This window comes from Eschscholzia californica, unplaced genomic scaffold, assembly GCF_041429995.1.
Source record: "Eschscholzia californica isolate CP2 unplaced genomic scaffold, dmEscCali1.0.p SCAF_3, whole genome shotgun sequence".
Lineage (NCBI taxonomy): Eukaryota > Viridiplantae > Streptophyta > Magnoliopsida > Ranunculales > Papaveraceae > Eschscholzia > Eschscholzia californica.
Window position 1 is genome coordinate 16,306,562 of NW_028238420.1, and position 20,592 is coordinate 16,327,153.

At 35.3% G+C, this 20,592-nt stretch overlaps 1 protein-coding gene, 1 long non-coding RNA gene and 1 pseudogene across 3 annotated transcripts; 2 read left to right on the forward strand and 1 right to left on the reverse strand.

Annotated features, from left to right (window-relative positions):
• Positions 1-1,579: 1,579 nt before the first annotated feature.
• On the reverse strand, positions 1,580-4,333 carry LOC147548716 (uncharacterized). The gene is made up of 3 exons (XR_015238514.1): positions 4,242-4,333; positions 3,193-3,375; positions 1,580-1,863 (listed from the first exon to the last, which is right to left on the reverse strand). It is a non-coding gene; the product is annotated as an uncharacterized LOC147548716 (long non-coding RNA).
• A 3,045-nt stretch (positions 4,334-7,378) lies between these two features.
• On the forward strand, positions 7,379-9,774 carry LOC147548717 (Eukaryotic aspartyl protease family protein). 2 transcript variants are annotated; one of them, XM_086670806.1, is made up of 2 exons: positions 7,379-7,518; positions 7,902-9,774. In XM_086670806.1, exons 1-2 carry the CDS (start codon positions 7,481-7,483, stop codon positions 9,559-9,561), a joined length of 1,698 nt encoding a protein of 565 aa, XP_086526932.1. In that variant the 5' UTR covers positions 7,379-7,480; the 3' UTR covers positions 9,562-9,774. The 2 variants fall into 2 exon arrangements, with proteins under 2 accessions (XP_086526932.1, XP_086526933.1); XM_086670807.1 differs by having other exon boundaries at positions 7,422-7,526.
• A 9,383-nt stretch (positions 9,775-19,157) lies between these two features.
• LOC147548718 (eukaryotic peptide chain release factor subunit 1-1 pseudogene) lies at positions 19,158-20,262 on the forward strand (annotated as a pseudogene).
• The last annotated feature ends 330 nt before the right edge of the window (positions 20,263-20,592 follow it).

The following is a 20,592-nucleotide window of genomic DNA, read 5'->3' on the forward strand; positions in this document are numbered from 1 at the left end:
GGGAGCCCATCCCCGAGGCTCCCGGGTTGGGCGACCATGTATGGAGGTTGGGCTCCCAAAATTTGAATTTTGGGAGCTGGCGGTGAATTCGTTCTCGGGCCTTGTACACACCGCCCGTCACACTATGGGAGTTGGCCATGTCCGAAGTCGTTACCTTAACCGCAAGGAGGGGGATTCCGAAGGCAGGGCTACTGACTAGAGTGAAGTCGTAACAAGGTAGCCGTACTGGAAGGTGCGGCTGGATCACCTCCTTTTCAGGGAGAGCTAATGCTTGTTGGGTATTTTAGTTTGACACTGCTTCACACCCAAAGAGAAACGAGCTATATCTGAGCTAAGCTTGGAGATAGAAGTCTTCTTTCGTTTCTCGACGGTGAAGTAAGACCAAAATTTTGGGAGCCCAGCCCCCATATACTGAATTTGCCCAAAGACATGAAAGGTAGCCACTTCTTCCGAACAAGTTTTCATTTGGTTAAGTTAATAAACTAAATGCATCTTGATTAAGACATCAACTATCCAAATCACCAAATGCATGTTGCGTGTAAATTGAATTTTGAGCATAGTTAGGATTTCCCCGTTTGGCAAATACTAGAATTGCTTTCACGTGGATCCCAAAAAACATCTCTTTTGGTTATCTTTGTGAAGAATCCAAATTATTTTTTATAGTGAAAAGCTATTAGGTTGCGTAATTGTAATTTACTAGGTTATTGCCCGTGCCTTCGGCACGGTGAAAATAAGTAACTATGAATAAACTATTGAGAAAATAAAAAATTGAAGAAAGAAATAGAAATATGTCATTTTTTCTTTTGCAATAAGCAAAATTTCAATATACTATAAACCTTTCAAACGTGAGTATCCCTAATATCAAGGGATTTGGGCTTTCAACCAGATTCAAATTATCATATGAAGATAACGAAATTGGGCTACTTGATGACGCTCTTCACTACAAGATCGACGACAGAAAAAAAAAAAAAATCATGTTCATTACTCCCCTCACATTATCTCTAATGTGAGAGACGATGTTTTAGATAGGTCAAGGAACTTCATATTCTCAACAAAAAAAAAGGAACTTTATATTCTGAATTTTTATAAATGACACCCTCACTCGACCCCATCTCAATGGCTGACTCTACGTTGAGCAAGGAGGCATGAGTCTCATTGTCCTCCGATGAGTGTGGTGGTAGTATTGCTCGTAGATATGTTAAAGTGAAAATGAAGACAAATCAAAGTTTTTTCCATCCTCCATTGAAATGAAGACAAATCAAAGCTCACAAATTAAATTGAGATGTGAAGTTGTGCAATCTGAATTTATTATATTTAGGGACTAAAAGACAAGAACCAACATACGAAAATTCATAAACACAAGAAATTCAAGTTAGAAAAATATGTGGAACATACTTTCTTCTCAAATTTGGAGACGATATATAATTTGATATTGTTGTTGTTTTTCAGAGTTTTTCCTATCGGACTCGTTATACCTCCATGAAAGAATATACCTCCCAGCTCCCACCTTTTCATTTTCCTGTGTTCATAGGTTCATGGTACATAACTAAGAAACTTCATAAAAAATCATAGATCTATCTACTCAAACATGCTCCATGAAATTCCTCCTACATAACATATGATATGTAACAAATTGAAGAAGTTACTCTTTAAATTGTTCAAAAGCAAAAGCTAACATAACAGCTTATGCACATAGATGTTAGTAACAGTCAAGTGACCCTAAACCAGTACAACATGCTGATTACTCTCCCTCTTTGTATGTGCTTAAAAACTTTTCGCCATGCTTATACCAGTAAACAAAGGTTGGGATCTAGATTCAAACCCTTCTGTTATCAAAACTACTATCTTTGTTTTCTCTAACACCTGAAATATTCAATTAAAATTTACTCAATTAATAATTAATTACATAAATGAACTTAACTCTTTTGTTCCAAACTCTTAGCTACATACTCATTTTAGATTTGGATGAAACTAAAGTCATCAATAAACCCACTATTCCATTTGATAATCTCTAATGATTCAGCAAAGAAGAAAATTTCAAAATGGTAAAGACATACAAAATTCATATTTAAGCAAATGAATCATAGCTTTCCAACATTAAATCCAAATGAACATGAATGCAACAAAAAAAAACAAAAAACACCCATGAATATAGTTGATGGAGCTCACCTAGATTCTAAGATCGGAATAACTTGCATGAATGTTTTCTATCAATTGGGATAGTCTTTTTCCGAGGGTGCAGGGAGAATCTATACATTATTATGTCAACTAATTGTTTTACATACTTCATTTTCCTAATGCACACAAATCCAAATAAGGAGATGGTGTAAATGCTAGGGTATTAATGAGGGGAAGGGTTGAGAGTGAAGGTATGATATCTAAAGAAGAGATGGGGGATTGTATTTGGTTCGTTTAATACGCTTTTAATTTGATTCAAGGCCTGGGAAAAGATTACAGACAATTCATTATTAGATAGTACAAAACCCACAACTAAGTTTCTGTAACTTAGATCAAGACTAATTCACCATGAACACTGACTAAAAGCTCGAGAATCTCATAAAAAATCAACCTACTTTGTCAAGAAAAGAAGATTAATCAAATAATCTAAACATTAATCAAATAATCTAAACATTAATCAAACAATCTCTCTAAAACACCAAGAACAAACTGAAATTCAAATCAGATTAAGGTTTGCCAATGGAGAAAAGGAAGATTTCAGAAAGTATCACATACCTTCTCTGATTTTGGATGATTGATTGAGGGATTTTCGAGCTCTAACCATCAATTTAAGAAAAATAACAATACACCGACACAATATAACCAAAGAACAATCGGATACCAACATCAATCAAACTTGAACTAAACATTAATCAAATATTCTCTCTAAAACACCGAAAATAAATTGAAATTCAAATCAGATTAAGGTTCGAAGATTTCAAAAGGTATCACATACCTTCTCTGATTTCAGATGATTGATTGAGTGATTTTCAAGCTCTAACCATCAATTTAAGATTTTGATTTCGAACTTTTTGTCTTTTTTATTCTCTTTAACCCTAAAAGCCCTTTTGTTTCAACAGTGAAAATTCGACTGGCTTCCTCTTTAAAACACAACCATCTAACCCTAGAAAATTCAACTGGTTTCCTTTCTAAAAAAAACGAAAGAAAAAATGAAACAAATGAGGGAGAAGTCACCTTTTTACCAAGGATGGGAAATGAGAAGATACGTCTAGTGGAACTGAGAAGATATGTCCATTCGTTGTTTAAGGCGTCCACTGCCAACATTAGATTTTGCTCCATCCAAGGTTGATATATTTTTCTAGTCTCAAATATCTTCACTTGCCTAAATTTGTTTCAAACTTTTTCCACTGTAGTTATCTGAAATTATTGAGACATTTTATCCAAACTTGGAGCATATGAAATCTAGTCTAGCCAACAACAGTAAGATAACTTGGATTTTAAACTTGAAGAATGAACTCTACTTTAGCCAATAACAGTAAGATAAATTGGATTTTAAAGTGTTTGAGACATTTTATCAAACACGTTGTGAGCATACTAACCTTGTTTTGTTTGTGAGCATATAAACTCTAGTCTATATAATAAAACAGTAAGATAAACCAAAACTGGAATTGGATATTGAGAAGAAAACATAAACCTCAAACACAATCAAAATCGAGAACAGTAAAATCAATGCTACTGCATATTCATTGCTACCGATGAGACTTTTGTGTTGATATGGGTGAGAATTTGTTGCTCCATTTGCATATGAATAGTAAAATCAATGCTCACATAGAAGATTTCAAAAAAATAGAAACTATAAATGAGACTTTTTCCATGTTTGTTATCTAAAATTATTGAGACATTTTATCAAACAATGAGAATATCTTCACATTCTTGATTGCAAATTAAGATAACTTGGATTTTGAAGTGTTTGAGACATTTTATCAAACACTTTGAGAGCATATGAACTCTAGTCTAATGAACAACAATAAGATAAACCAAAACCGAAATTGGAGAAAATACAAACCTCAAACACAATCAAAATCGAAATTGGATAAACTCAATGCTACTAAATATTCATTTCTATCATCTCACATGGAAGATTTCAAAAAATAGAAACATATATTTTTTATTTCAATAAAATAGATGAACAGAAGCAAACTGACCGATATTTTTTATTTCATTAAAATTGATGAACAAAATCAAAGATTAACAGAAGCAAAGATAAACATAACCAAACTGACCTTGCCTCCCTGCACTGAAAAATCTGAGTATCGAAGCAAAATAATTCTCGATCTTGATAAGCCATTGTTTTAATAGAGAAAACTGAGAAGAGATGTCTCCCTGGGAAAACAGATGTGTCCGTCTAGAAATCTGGGAAACAGATGTGTCCGTCTATATACGTAAATTTCCTCAAATGACGTGGGTGAATCCAAGGGTGTAGGTGAATGCTGATGTGGGACGGACGGCCGGATTTATCCAGGGTTTTGTCCCAGTCAACACCATCCACCTGTTTTATTATATAGATATGCACAAGAGCTATTGTGATCCATTCTGAAAATATCAAGTTTTTTTTTTGTTGAAGCATGAAAATATCATAGTTGAATTATAGTTTGCAATTACTTCCTAGGTTGTAATTATACATTTAATTTATAGTCATGTTTTTCCCTGGTGATTTGATACCTTCGTTCCGCTCCTGGTGGTGGGAGGTAGTGGTTGTGGAGTGAAGAAGATCCAAGATAAAGATTAGGGATAAACAACAAACACGTTAGTTTTTTAGAGTTCTTTTGAGAAATCGACTACGATCTACGTTAGTCGTTGCAAGGCTTTATTATTAAGATGTAATAAACATGACAACCGTCTAAAGTTAAACCAATTATTTACGAGGCTTGAAGCCCGACAACAAAGGGCCTAAAGGCCGACAACAACTACTTTATTTAGTGTTTAAATTACATAGAATAAGTCTTGGTGATAAACTGCTTCGATCGAGACTCGATTTCAAGACCTCATGGGAGATGACCTACCACTACACTAAAGGGTGGTGGACTACTTTTTTAGAGTTAAAATTAAAATACCTTCTAACTCAATAAAGTCAATTGGATTGACTCGAAGTCTTCGTACTCGTCAACACCCCTTGGTTGAAGTGGTAAGAGGTATAATCTTCCATCCTAGAGGTCAAGGGTTCGAGACACGCTGAACAATTAAAAAAAAAAGTCTTCGTATTCTCCCAACTAAAATTTCTACACCACAAAATAGGAGTGAGAAGTTAGCTTGAGAGTTCGATACCTAATCCAGAATACTCAAAACATAAAAAAAAGGGTCAATCTAATTCAGGAACAACCTAAGCTCGCCCGGCCCGTTAAAGTAGATGGACTACACATGGACAATACATAAAAGCATGCCCTTGTGGTAGGGGGTACGGGTCGTGCGCCTGCACTGGCCCCCCAACACTAGGGTTCATTTTTCTTACAAATTCTTCAGCGCTAAACCTTATAAAGACAAGAAAGTTGGATTATAGACAGAAAAATGTGAATAATGTTGTAAAGCAATCCCACATCGGTGGTGAAACGGAGTGTGATGCTCCTCTTAAGAGGTTAAGCATCCTTCCCTAGTGAGACCTTTAAAAGCGTGAGCCCAGGTGTGTCAAAGCGAACAGTATCATTAGCAAGCAGGAGGCTGGTCCGCACCATTATACCACGTTATCAAAACGTTTTGCTCTACTGTGATGTGGTCTTGGGAGGGTGTGTTGTAAAGCAATCACACATCGATGGTGAGAAGGAGTGTGGTGCTCCTCTTAAGAGGTTAAACACCCTTCCCTAGTGAGGCCTTTTAAAACAGTGAGGCCCAGATGTGCCAAAGAGAAAATACTGATATCTGATTATCTCATCAAAAGTTTGGATTGTTTGAGAAGGCAAACATCAAAATCTTAATTCTTTTAGTAGTTAATTGTAGAGAAGTTCAATTTTTCCAATACTTTACCAGATACTGATATTTGATTATCTCATCAAAAGTTTTGTTTTAATAGAAAAATCGATTTTGCTATACAATTCTGTTCATGCGATCGAAAAACCCAAAAGAAGGTTAAGTCTTTCTTCCAAAAGTAGTATTTTCTTCTCTTAAATTCTAAAAGGTCGGTGTTTTGGGAAAATAAAGAAATTTTCCGGAATACAAGCTTCTAGATGGAAACAATTTTTTTTTTGTAATATTTTGTTTCTCCAAACACAACCCATCTCTTTTTGTAATCTCTTTTCCTCTCTCTCCCATTAATCTCTCTCTTTGACACAAAATTATAATCTCCTTTAATCTTTGACTCCACATTTTCTTCTTTGACTCAGTCATTATCTTAAAATCATCTTCTTCACTGATTTAAGATAGGGGCGGTAATTATAAGGCCCAAAATGGGAAAGTTAAAGAGAATCAGGCCCAATACTAAATAATAATGAGGAAAAAACCCAGTAGGTAAAAACACAATTTTATCCACCAAAATGAAATTTTCAGCCCAAATCAAAGTCAAAAACAATTTTGAACATTTCTGAACAATTCTTGGTTTGCTCTCAACAATTTTGTAGATTTCTGAACAAATCTTAGTTTGTCTCAATAATTTGTAAATTTCCGAACAAATTCGTTTTTGCTTAGACATTGTTTTGCCAAAATATTTCGCATTTTTTTCTTTTGCATTTCACATAGACAAACTGACACAAACATTTTGGCTACAACATTTTTCGATTTGTCATGTGAAGAAATAAATGATTTCCGCATTTTTTGTTTTGCTTTCGACATAAATATTAAGACTATAACATTTTTTTATTTGTCCTTTACAAAAATTAAAATGTTACATATTATCCTTTGTAATTAACAAATCCGTTAACGAATAAATAATATTTTGACTAATACATTATATATGTTGTTAAGAACATAATTATATACGACGCCAACATTTTATAATAAGTCGGGACATTATTATAGATATTGTCAACATTTTATAACAACACAATGATATATGTTGTCAACATATAAGGGTAAACATGGAATTATGAAAAAAATATGTTGTCTTGTTAACAACAAAATTACAAATGTTGTCAACATCAAAAAAATGGATTTTTTTGACATTATTATTTTTGAGTGAGTTTTTTTCTTATTAGGGTCTAGATTTTTGAGTTTTGCACTCATTTTTTTCTTTAAGATAAGTAGATTAATTTCTCCCTCTCCCCACCTCAGCATTATCTCCAACCAATGTCGCCGGCCGGTCGTTTTTTTCGATCATTTGGATATTTTACATAAACTAAAGGGCTAGGCAAGAAACTAGTCATATACTAGGGGGCATTTGGAAATAATCCTCTATTAACTTTATTGTCATTAATAAATGTATGCTTGATTGCGAAAAGTCTGCACATATGTCTGAGCTGTGTATGCATTCAAAGTTCAAACTATTAAAGTCAAAGACAGACTACCACAGCGACTGAGAGTTAGAGAGAGAAAATAAATGAAGAAAATAGGAAGAAAGTTTTGGAAGATGACCAGGTAAAAAAGTAAAATCCCACCCTTAATCTCTTTCCTGTAATTTTCCCCATTTCTTCAAAACCGCGTATTTGAACAGTGACTTAACCTAGAACTCTGATTTTCATTCAATTCAAAGGTCTTCAAAATCAAACTCTTTTTTTCTTTATAGTATATTTATTATAACTTCCCTTTCTACTTTTCTGTTCCTTCATCTCTCACCTTTTTTCTTTTTTTGTTTCTTCTCATTCCCACCAGAGTTACTGTTTTTTTTATATTTCTGTTCTTTACCCATTTCTACTTCTGGATTTCAATTCATCTTTTTTCAGAAGTTCCTAATTGTGGGTTCTTGCTTGATTTTTGTTTCTGGGTTTGATTCTTTCACTATTTTGAAAATAAATTTGTAGGGAAAATTGTGGAAACAAAGAAGAAGAAGAAGAAGAAGAAGTCATGGAGTTTTACAAGATTGTTATCAATTTTGTTCTAATTTTCTTCTTATTATATACCCTAAATGTTTCTGGTTCTGTTCATGACCAAAACTTTATGAAATCAAATGAATCTCATTTAGTTGGGATGGAATTCCCAAATCACCCAAGTTTCAATTCAGTAAATTCAGACTGTCATCTTCAAACACCAAAAAACCCTAATCTCAAACCATCATCAAAATCACCAAATACTAATAAACAACCACCACCACCACCAGTGAAGCTTCCTCTCAAACATATATATGCAAATCAAAATACCCAAATTGGAAAAAAGGATTCTTTAATTCACTCAACTAGTAGAGACCTAATCAGAATTCAAACTCTTCATACAAGAATCACTGAAAAGAAGAATCAAAATACAGCTTCAAGATTGACCAAGAAGAAGCATGATCATCATCATCAAGAAGAGAAGGTGGTTTCATCAGAAACCCATGATCAACTAGTGGCAACCCTTGAATCAGGAGTAACTTTGGGTTCAGGTGAGTATTTTATGGATGTTTTTATAGGAACACCACCAAAGCATTTTTCACTAATTCTTGATACTGGTAGTGACCTAAATTGGATTCAGTGTGTTCCATGTCATGATTGTTTTGAACAAAATGGACCTCATTATAATCCATCAGACTCAAAATCTTTCAAAAACATAAGTTGCCATGATCCTAGATGTAACCTAGTTTCATCTCCTGATCCTCCCCAACCTTGTAAATCAATTAACAAAACATGTCCTTACTACTACTGGTACGGCGATAATTCAAACACTACTGGAGATTTCGCACTCGAAACCTTCACTGTTAATCTCACTACATCCACAGGAGAAACAGAATTTAAACAAGTTGAGAATGTTATGTTTGGTTGTGGGCATTGGAATAGAGGACTATTTCATGGTGCTGCTGGACTATTAGGTCTCGGCCGAGGTCCACTATCGTTCTCTTCGCAACTTCTGTCGATTTATGGTCATACATTCTCTTACTGTCTTGTTGATAGGAATAGTGATTTAAGTGTTACTAGTAAATTGATATTTGGTGAAGACCCAAGTCTTTTGAATCATCCAAATTTGAATTTCACTACATTGATGGTAGGAAAAGAAAATCCTGTTGATACATTTTACTATGTTCAAATCAAAGAAATTTTAGTTGGAGGGGAGGTTTTAGAAATCCCAGAAGAAACATGGAAATTATCCGATGAGGGTGTAGGGGGAACTATTATCGATTCAGGAACAACCCTTAGCTACTTCTCCGATCCTGCTTATAAGATTATAAAGGAAGCTTTTGTTAAGAAGATTAAGTACCCATTAGTAAAAGACTTTCCTGTTTTATATCCTTGTTATAATGTTTCTAGTGTGAAGAAAATCGAATTACCCGAATTTGGTATTGTATTTGGGGATGGTGCAGTATGGAATTTTCCGGTCGAAAATTACTTCCTTCATCTTGATCCTGAGGAAGTAGTCTGTTTGGCCATGTTGGGTACTCCTAAGTCATCTCTCTCTATATTGGGTAATTATCAGCAACAAAACTTTCATATTATGTATGACACTAATAAATCTAGGCTGGGTTTTGCACCGACGAAATGTGCAGATGTTTAGCTTCGTATTGAAGAAGATAATTCTTACTCAATATCAAAGGTGTACAGGATCGTTCCTTAAAAGGTTATTTGTATTCAATTTTCTTCTCTAAAGAGATGCATAACATAAGATTCATTATTTTCTTTTTCTCCTTTCTATTCTGTCATTTTAGTCTGATAAATGTAGATGATCATACTTTGTTACAGAAAGAAATGGAAATTATAATTTTTCTTCTTTGTCTTGTTTGTTCTTTGTAACCACCAAACTTTTTACCCTTTTATGTATAGAGAAATCATGGTAAACAAAAACAATAGAAATTTTCCAAGATTTATTTCATGAAGTATAGATGAGTATAGAAGAAGGATGCAATGATTCTTCATAAAATTTGGAGAAGATGGTTGGATCTTTTAAACCCAAAGAGTTAAAGTGGTTTTTGATTTCTTGGTATGAACTATGAAGGGAACCCCAGGAGTTTGGTCCTAGGTTAGATGTATGAATGTATCTATAATGTATTCCTTTATGTATCAACATACATTATGGCTATAAGCTCGGCTGATATGCTTGTCCCTTTATGTATCACCGACCTAGTTCGATTAGATCTCTCCCACTTTACCAATATGACTTTATAATCAGTGGCACCTAAGTTTGTTAGTCATTGAGTGCTCAATCCTAGGAGCATTGTTGAGATTCATACAGCCAAAAAGACGATCATCATGTGTTTTTGCCACTGCTCATAGTTACTGCCATTTAGCACATAAATTCTATTAATGTTGGTAGAGAGAGAGATTATACAAAAAACAAAGAAGCCTAGTAGACCAGTGAAGAGGCTTTAGAAGAATCTTGAAGAAATCACCCCAAGATGAAGTAACCTAGAGACTCGTCCCAAACCTGCCCCTGCGCCCCTGCCTGAAAGGCGTTCCGAGTTGCCGGAAGAACGTCCTAGTTGCGGGCCAAGAAGGGTGGCACGATAAGGGTTGTCCTCGTCCCAGAACAGTGTCCTTGCCCCGTTTCACGCTGCTGCCCCCGAGCTGTTTGAGTATTGTCTCGAGTTGTCTTTCCATCTTTTCTTGTAATCTTGCCCGTAGAGTTCTTTTCTCCACCTTTTCTTCTGATCTTGCCCATAGGATTATTCCTCCATATTTTCTTCGGATTTTTTAATATGGTGATTACTTGTTCCTTTAGAAGTCTTATACTAAAAACACACAACAAGTAAGAAATCATACATAAAAACATGATTACTTGTTCCTGCCTAGCCCCCTACTTTGTTAAAAATACCTAGATGGCCCATTTTTTCACTTACCGTTATAACACCGTTAACCAGTCAACATTTCTCTCTCTTCCATCTCATCACCTCTCTGCCACCTCATCTTCTCGCCACCTCATCATATTCACCGGCGAAGGTCGTCGTTTGACCAATTTTCTGGCCGACAACCTTCACCGGTGAAGATGATGAGGTGACGAGAAGATGAGGTGGCAGAGAGAGGTGATGAGATGGAAGAGAGAGAAATGTAGACTGGTTAACGGTGTTATAACGGTAAGTGAAAAAAGAGGTTATCTGAGTATTTTTGACTAAGTAGGGGGCTAGGCAGAAAAACGGTCACAAAGTTGGGGTTCTATTAGGGAAATAACCCTAATATTGATATACTACATCATTATATTATCAGTTATTATAATATTTAAAATATTTCGCCAAACCTTGTGTCAAATAAACATGTGTATAAGTTTATGGTCCACAGTATCTATTTCTCGGTATGAGAATTGGTGTCATGATGATTTGGAGGTTGAAGTTTCCAGACCACATTCTCCCACAAGTAACAGAGACAGTAAACAGTCCCACTTGCTCAGGGAGTTTGTCTCCCTTCCCACCTGATTCTTCTTCCCAACATTACTCATGCACAAAATGTGAAAACACTTAAAAGGGTCCTTGTCGAGCCCAAAAAGGAAACCCAAATATAGACTACTCAAAATCAATGGCTCACAGATCCATCCACATCCACACTGTCAACAAAAAAAAAACCGATTCATCCACACCGTCTACCTAATAACATCACTCAATAATCATTTGAAAATACTATTTGACCCCAAAATAAATAGTCTGAATAATTCAAAAAGATAAAATTATTGACGCCATATAAAATTTGTCTTCTCGGACTATTTAGGCCGTTAACGGTCAGGCCAAGTAGTATTTCTGATTTTTTTTCATTGAGGACACCTTTGTGATGTAGAATTATAAGTCGATTAAGGTGGGATAGAATTTGTGATATACTTGGTATTGTTTGTTTTTTGTTAGTTAGATGTGAATACTAGCTCGGGTCTAAATTAAATTATAGTCCTATTTCAGTTTTTTTTTTTTCTAACTTGTCTTAACAGGTAGTTCTGTTTAATTTTCGGTCAATTTGAGTCACACAACTCAAATTCAAATAATTGAATTCGGACAAGTCAAACACCACCTAAGCTGACAGTGTAGTTGGATGGGTAAGATGGGTTCACTAGTTTATCTATGACATTTCCCTACAAAGTCATACACTTAGGTTATGTTTGATTTTCATTTTCCTTTAAAAAGAACAAGTTTTTCTGTAATAGAGCTGCCTTCAAACTTTGGTATTTTCATTTGTTGTAATTTACTCTATAATTGATCTTTGGAAAATGACTAAAGATATGTTACTTTCTTTATTTCTAGTACCGCTTTACTTTATACGATATTGTATATTTCTCTTGTGGATTGTCATATAGGATGTTGACCCGGCCCATCATTTTTCTATTTACCAAGGACTTAGTTCAAACATGATCCACAACCGCTGCGAAGGTTGTTGACCCAGCATTAGTGCATTTTCCTAGCCTTGGCCCGTTTTGCATTGCGGGAAACCATTGGACCGTGATATTAATTTGATCCTTAAAATCTTTGACTTTGGTCGTACGCCTTCTAACCTTCCCTTGACCGTATTAACGAGATTTCTCCAAAGTTTTGTCTCGCCAAATTAATGCAACTTTCCCTTTCAAAATTGAATCGAATCACCCTTATTTGTCTATAAATATTCTGCGTAGGCTAGACTTATTCTTCATCTAACATTGATAGTCCATCACTTTTTGTTAGCTTATAAGACCCTTCCCTGCTCCATGTCGTGCTTCCACTGTGCTCATCTTCATGGTAGGATTTCGTCCTGACCGCTTAATCATCAGTTTTCAGATGGACATGGTTGGTGTTGTCGCCCCCAAGACCTTTCGCTTCTGCGGCGTTGTCGATCCTTCGTTCTTTGAAGTGATTCAACAAGATAGACCTTTGAGTTTCTTCACCAATTCAACGAAGAAGTCCTAAGTGGTTCTCACGAGGTAGTTTTCGTCCTCGTCGACTCAATTATGTTGTTTTTGTGGAGAACATCTCTGTTCATTGTCTGCTCTTTCTTTTCCTCCCCCTTAGCCTTTAAGCAATCCCTTTAATAGGATACGTTACATAAGGAGGATCGAAAATAGGAGATCTGACGGTCAAGATAAGTTGCAGAAATAATATACGTGTGTAACACGTGTATGTACGTGACGGATCGAGAAGACGAGATCCGACGATCAAGAAGAATTCAGAATATATTTGAAGATATGTGAAGATATGTAATATTAGTATAATATATTCAGAATATCTCTTGTAACTATCTAATGGTAATATTAGATAGATTTTGTATTATTTCCTAGTTTAGTAATCAGAAACTAGGAAACCCTAAACCCTAAGTCATCTATAAATAGGAGAGGGTTCTAGGATTCAAACTCATCGAGTTATGTCTTACCAATGTAACCGATCAACCCACATACAATTGTATGTGGTGATTATTAATAAAGAATTATCTCTCCGTAGATGTAGGTCTTGAGTATTCGACCGAACCACGTTAAATTATCGTGTCTTTAATTCATGTCTATATCTCCGATTATTATATAATCGTGAATTTAACATGGTATCATGAGCAGGTTATTTGTTCGTGTTTTATGCTTCCGCAATATTTCCAACACTTTTATTCGTTGTTACATAATTAATCGATCAATTACTTTGACGATTTTTTTCCCAAGTTATTCTTGTGAATATCATATTCCAATGATTTTTTTATATATCATTGTGATTCAATAATCGATAAGTTATTTCGTCGATTTCTTTTCCCAAGTTAATCTTGTGATTATTTCTCATCGGTGTTATAAAGAAAAGGAAAGTGCAGTCTTCATGGTTGGTTATGTGAAAAAAAAGGTATCTTCTATATTTATTTCAAACTTTCAAATTTTTTCTGATTTTTTCGGATTTTTTTAGACCTGAAATAGGTCTGAAATTAAAGATAGAATTTTCAGAACCAAAATCTCAGATCTGGTTTGTTTTCAGAGAACCGATCCCGTATTTACCCTGTTCTAGAACAAAGACAACCCGGTTTTTTTGTTAAGTCTGCAACCAAACAGACCCTTAATGAGAACGCTGACGTCATCATTGACTCAGTCAATATGGTTTGACCCGTGTTTTATGACACGTGATGATGTCATCATTACGTCATCATTGACTCGGTCAATACACTTTGACCCGTGTTATTTCATCATCTTCCCAAGAGAAACCCTAATGGCTTCCTCTTACCGCAGGCAAAACCCTAGGGTTTTATTCATGCATTCTCCGGCGAGATTTCTATAACCAATCCATTGCTTCCATCGATTTGGACAATAACCAGCGATTTCCCTTTCGCTTTGGTAAAGAACAGATCGTTTTCTTCTCTGCTATAACCCACCACCGATCATTCTTTTCTCTAGAATTTTCTGTCGGTTGCGGCGATTCAACCTTGATCGGCTTCACTCCTTTTTCGAAACACTTCTCGACGAACCCAAGACGGCTGGACCTATTAGGTCTCTTACTCTCTTCGGCTCTATCATTTATGATGATTTCAACCCAAAAAATCATATTTTTTTTTTTGGAGCTTTCTCTCTCTACAAATATAACCGGCGGCTACATTGCATTGCCTCAAATCGGTTCGATTTTGACTTATTGTATCAAATTACTACGATTAGGGTTGGTTTTCAACCCCTATTAGATTGAAATTTCTAAGATTAGGGAAACCCAATTTTGGAAAACCCCAATTTAGAAGTTTCTAAATTTCCCCCAAATTGCTTATTTGCGACAACTTCTCTTATCAATATATCGTGACAGTAATTTGCTACAGTTTTCTACTGTCGGAAATTTTTTGCGACAGAGTCTAAAGTGTCACTTATATCTGACTATTTATAGTTGTGACGAAATTCTTCTGTCATTTTTCTGTTCAAACTGTGACACTAAATATATTATTTTCATATATTTTCCGGATTCACCCGTGACATTTTCGACATCATACTTAGTATATGATGATTTCTATTCTCTACCAAAATTTTGGACTTTCCCTTCAACGGAGAAAGAATTCCTATTTTGGATTTTAATTCCGGAATTCAACCCGCGAAATTTTGATAATCACATTTTTCTTATGATTATTTTATTTCTTCCAATTATATTTTGGATTTTCCCACCACAAATAGAATATATCTATTTTGATTTTTATTTCCGGATTCTCCCGTGACATTTTCCAACTCATACATAATCTATGATGACTTGTCTTTCCTACCAAATAACATTTTGGAATATTTATCCACCGAATAGAATATCTCTTCAATGAATAGAATATTTCTATTTTTTCGGAATTATATCGATCTTGCATATTTTTGGCAATGAATTTAATGTCGACCATCTTTTTGGTTGTTTCTTCTCCAATATTTTTTGGCAATTACGACAATGATTTCTTGTCGATTTTAAACAAAACAACATTATTTTGTTGTCACTCCTAAAGTTCATACTTGACGTTTTTATACGACAAGATATTGATCATCACAACCTTGTAGTTGTTGACATTTTCTTCATACAATGACCAACTTTACATACATGAGAAAAATACATGTAGTTTCGTTGTCATTGATTTTCGCTCAATTTTTTGACCGCAACTACCAACCTTTTGGTTGTGACTTAATCATCGTTCAATCATCTTCCAACGCATCCACAATCCAAGAGTTGCAAGAAGACGAATACGACGAATCAAGAAGTATTTTCTTTTTCTCTCTCCAAGTCGGACACTTCAAAATTTACGTGCTCCAACTTACGGGGGGGGGGGGGGGGGGGGGGGTAATAGGATACGTTACATAAGGAGGATCGAAAATAGGAGATCCGACGGTCAAGATAAGTTGCAGAAATAATATACGTGTGTAACACATGTATGTACGTGACGGATCGAGAAGACGAGATCCGACGATCAAGAAGAATTCAGAATATATTTGAAGATACGTGAAGATATGTGAAGATATGTAATATTAGTATAATATATTCAGAATATCTCTTGTAACTATCTAATGGTAATATTAGATAGATTTTGTATTATTTCCTAGTTTAGTAATCAGAAACTAGGAAACCCTAAACCCTAAGTCATCTATAAATAGGAGAGGGTTCTAGGATTCAAACTCATCGAGTTATGTCTTACCAATGTAACCGATCAACCCACGTACAATTGTATGTGGTGATTATTAATAAAGAATTATTTCTCCGTGGATGTAGGTCTTGAGTATTCGACCGAACCACGTTAAATTATCGTGTCTTTAATTCATGTCTATATCTCCGATTATTATATAATCGTGAATTTAACACCCTTTTTGTCTCTTTTTTTTTGTACTTTCTCCAAAATAATAAATAAATTGAAATTGTTTTTTGTCATTGTCTATGAATATTTCGTTTGTTCCAACCTCAACTTTTGATTGATCATTGCTCGAGCAGTTGATACTTTCTCTCTTCAGTATACGAATTGACGAGTCTCGCGAGACCTGACATGCTCGATTCTGGTCATTTGGACTGTGGACCTATCTTTGACTCCACTTACGATCTACTTTTCATAACACCCCTGAATCGACAAGCCTTTGAACTGCTATTGATATATATGTGGATATAAATGCGCTTGTACCGATTGAATATTTGCTTTTTTTCATCTTGCATTTCCAATGACTTTACTCTCATCTGAACTTTCTTCTGAATTTTTCTTCTTTCATGGCCTTGAAGGGGAACCACTAGTGTTAATTTTCTATGCATGCAGATCTTTCGACATGCTAGTTGAAGGCTACTATGGCCGACATTACTGAGAACGCACCTAAAGTTATCCAGATCCCCTATTTCCTAACTTGGCGACTCTTTCCTCTCTTACGTGATCCATCAAGACACCCTAAAGGTCAATTTGTGCAAACCAATCGCAAACGCCTCGGTGACTTTGGAGAAATTTTCTTTAGGGTGGAAGGTAACGTAATGAGGTCGGGTCGAAAAAATCCTTGATTCGTACTTCTGTCCTTTACAGTAGCAACACCTCATTCCCTTTAATAATAATTTTATTGTAATTTTTCTATCTATTAGTTATATGTGTCATTTATTGCTTCTAGCTCATCTTTTTTCCTTTGTAACCTCCTTTGATCTTTGACTGATTCTATGGCCCACCATAAACTATCTGCATTCTTAAAAACACTGAATCTGAAAATTAATAGTTTAGTACAAGAAATGATTGCGCATTTGATCTTCGTTCCTATAAATTGTTCCTTCTTAAAGATAAGATGTAAATTCTTGTACCTGAAGAAGTTCAACTTACTTTTCTGCTCGCTCAACCCGGCTTGCCTTTCTTGATGTAACAGGGTGTACTATGCCCAATAGATTGAGGTTTAGCTTTGTTGTCTGACGAAGCAGGGTTGATTCGACTAATGCCCTGCAAGGAAGGACTTAATTTGTTGATGACCTGCAAGGCTTACCTTTTTATAGCCTGCATGGCAGGACTTATGATGCATGAGCATCCGGGCCGAGCCAGTAACCGCGAGCCCGTCTGCCATATAGGCTAGTCGGCCAGATCATTAGTTTTAGGGAAGTCCTAGTTTAGTAAGATTCATAATGAATCCAGGTTTAGGAAGTTACCTTCTTTTAGTATTTCTCTTTTTTAGGAAAGTCCAATTTGAGTCTATCTAGGAAAGTCTAATTTCCTATAAGAGAAAATCTAGTCTGTCTTTATTTTACATGTTGAAGAGAAAACCCCCATTGAAGTTATTCAAGTTTATAGTTTTATTCAGTTATTTACAGTTCTTTATTCGTTCTTCGCTTTAATTTTATTATCTTCTTTAAATTTCGCTGCGACTACATCAAGTGGTATCAGAGCCATCAAAATTCTGAAATTTTTTTCTCAAAAAAATAAATAAAAATAAAATATCTATGGATACATCTCTTCTTGAATGTTGGAAAAATTTTTCACGTTTATGTAGGGATCCCATTAGAGATACAACTCAATTTTATATTGATCGGAAAGATGAAAGAAAAATTCATCAAGTTTTTAAAATTCCACTCTTCGACGGTCAATTCCATATAAATTTCTGGATTCAACACATAAAAGATTAGTTCAGAAATGAAGAAGTTCATGACAAAGATAAGGTTTTTTTGGTTGAGCAACATATGTCTGAAAAAATTTATAAAGATTTCAATACACTGCAATGGAGACACATTGATCAAGGTAAACAATTCATAGATAATTGGGCTATATTGAAAAGCATCCTCAGGTATGATTTTCTTCCTCTCTGTGAATATTTGTCATATATAGAAACAAAGACTGAATCGGGAAGACAATTCTCTAAAGTTACTTCGATCCCTGTGATTGATGATATTGAAGAAGAAGTTCTTGACACAAGAAACAAATTTCGGTCGACGACGGAGGAGGAAGAGAGAAGTAATTTTCTTTCGTTAGACCGAAACCTTAGTCGCAATAGGAAGCACCCATGCCTACCCAATTTATTTGATTCATATGAAATTCCGGGAGACGACATCCTCGTTTTGAATCATAAAATTTTCATCATCAATTATTTTCCACATCGTCTCTTTCTCTATCAAATCTTCATCAGCAAAATTCTCTTCCAAAAATGAACAAAGAAAAGATTAATTCCTCTATTTTCACACTAAAGAATGACAAAGGAAGGTTGTCAATGAATGATATAGAGAAGATGGTGCGAGATGCAGAGAAATTCAAGTCCGAGGCAGAAAAAGAAGAACAAAAAGAGTACGAAGATTGTGAAAAAGATGAGTTTGAGGTCGCTGAACCATACTCCGAACAGAAAAAGAAGAGTATGAAGAAGTTGATGAAGATGATCACGATGAAGCCTCTCAAAACGGTGAACTTGATAACTCCACTTTTGTTGCAACCCCTAATTCCGAAAATCATGAAAATTCTGATATTGGTGATGCTACTGCGAGTCTAGGATTAGGGTTTAGACGTGAAGAACCCTGGTATGATAGTTTTTTTCAACCTATTCCTTATTCCTCTGTAAGAGTAAATCAACGGTTGAAAGAATCGGAATATGGGCTTCTTAGAATGGAAGAGGATATTATCGATCCAAATACGGACTCATTCATAATACCATATGAAATAATATTGGTGGAAAAAAACTTTGAGTCACAAATACATGCAGTCGTTTTTGAATCAAATCAAGGAGATATTTAAGAAGATAACCCCAACATTATTAGTAGTACTGCAGAGGATCTTATTTTGATCCCATTTGCTATCTCTTATGAGGAACTACATATGATTGCGGAAGAAGACCTATTCAACTCATATTTACAAGAGTTGGTACAAATACAATCATTCCAAGTAGTGTTTAAAGAAGATAATCCCAACAATCCCAACATCAGTAGAACTAGTAGTAGTATATTTGCGGCTTCTACATTGATTAAAGCACTGGAAGCTGCAAGAGGTAATGATACTAGCATGATTTCTCTTATCATGCCACCATGTGATCAGATCTCTCAGGTCACTAAGATGTTAGGTGATGAGTTTGGTACTGCTTTCAATATCAAAAGAAGGGCTAATCGACAGTCAGTATTGGGTGCTATCATCACTGCTCAGCAGAGGTTGAAACTTTACAATAGGGTTCCTCCAAATGGGTTGGTTTTATACACTGGGATGATTTTGACTGAAGATGGAAAGGAAAAAGTCACCATAGATTTTGAGCCTTTCAAGCCTATTAATGCGTCCCTCTACCTTTGTGATAATAAGTTTCACACAGAGGTTTTGCATGAACTTTTGGAATCTGATAATAAGTTTGAGTTTATAGTTATGGAAGGAAATGGGATACTTCATAAGTTCACTGATGATCTTCCAAAGAAGCACGACAGAGGAGGACAATCTGCCCTTCGTTTTGGTCGTCTTCGAATGGAGAAGCGTCACAATTATACACTCAAGGTTGAATTTCTCATCGAGAAGAATGTAGTGTTTATGAATTTTTTTCATCGAACTACAAGATGATGGGAGATGTAGGGATCTATTAGATGTTGTTTTTTAGTGTCATATCGACGCTACGTGTTCCAATATCGATAACTTTTTGGGAGTCTGCTATGCTTCTACTTTGACTCTTGACGAAGAATCTTGGAAATTAGCTACAATTACTCTTACTTCAGATTTGCTCGTATTACTTATCACTTTCTTGAAAATTATTAAGTGGTTAAGTCTACCGTGGGAAGGTGGCAAGATGATTGTTCTTGATTCCCTGAAGTTAATATTGCTAGAATCAATGACATATGAGATTGGGATTGAAGTTGGCGATTTCTGGCAAATCGGTAACCTTCCGATTCAATGTAAAATTCGTTCCAAGTGGGAATTTTGGATCGCCATGGCAGAAGTCAGCGTATAAGGGTGGATCATATTGTTTTCTTCATCGAAACGGTTCAGGACGAACCTCGTGGGAATTTTGGATCGCCATCGCCATGTAGGCTAGTCGGCCAGGCCATTAGTTTCAGGGAAGTCCTAGTTCAAGATTCATAATGATTCCAGGTTTAGGAAGTTACCTTGTTCTAGTATTTCTATTATTTAGGAAAGTCCAGTTTGAGTCTATCTAGGAAAGTCTAATTTCATATAAAAGGAAGTCAAGTCTGTCTTTATTTTACATGTTGAAGAGAAAACTCCCATTGAAGTTATTCAAGTTTATAGTTTTATTCAGTTATTTACAGTTCTTTATTCGTTC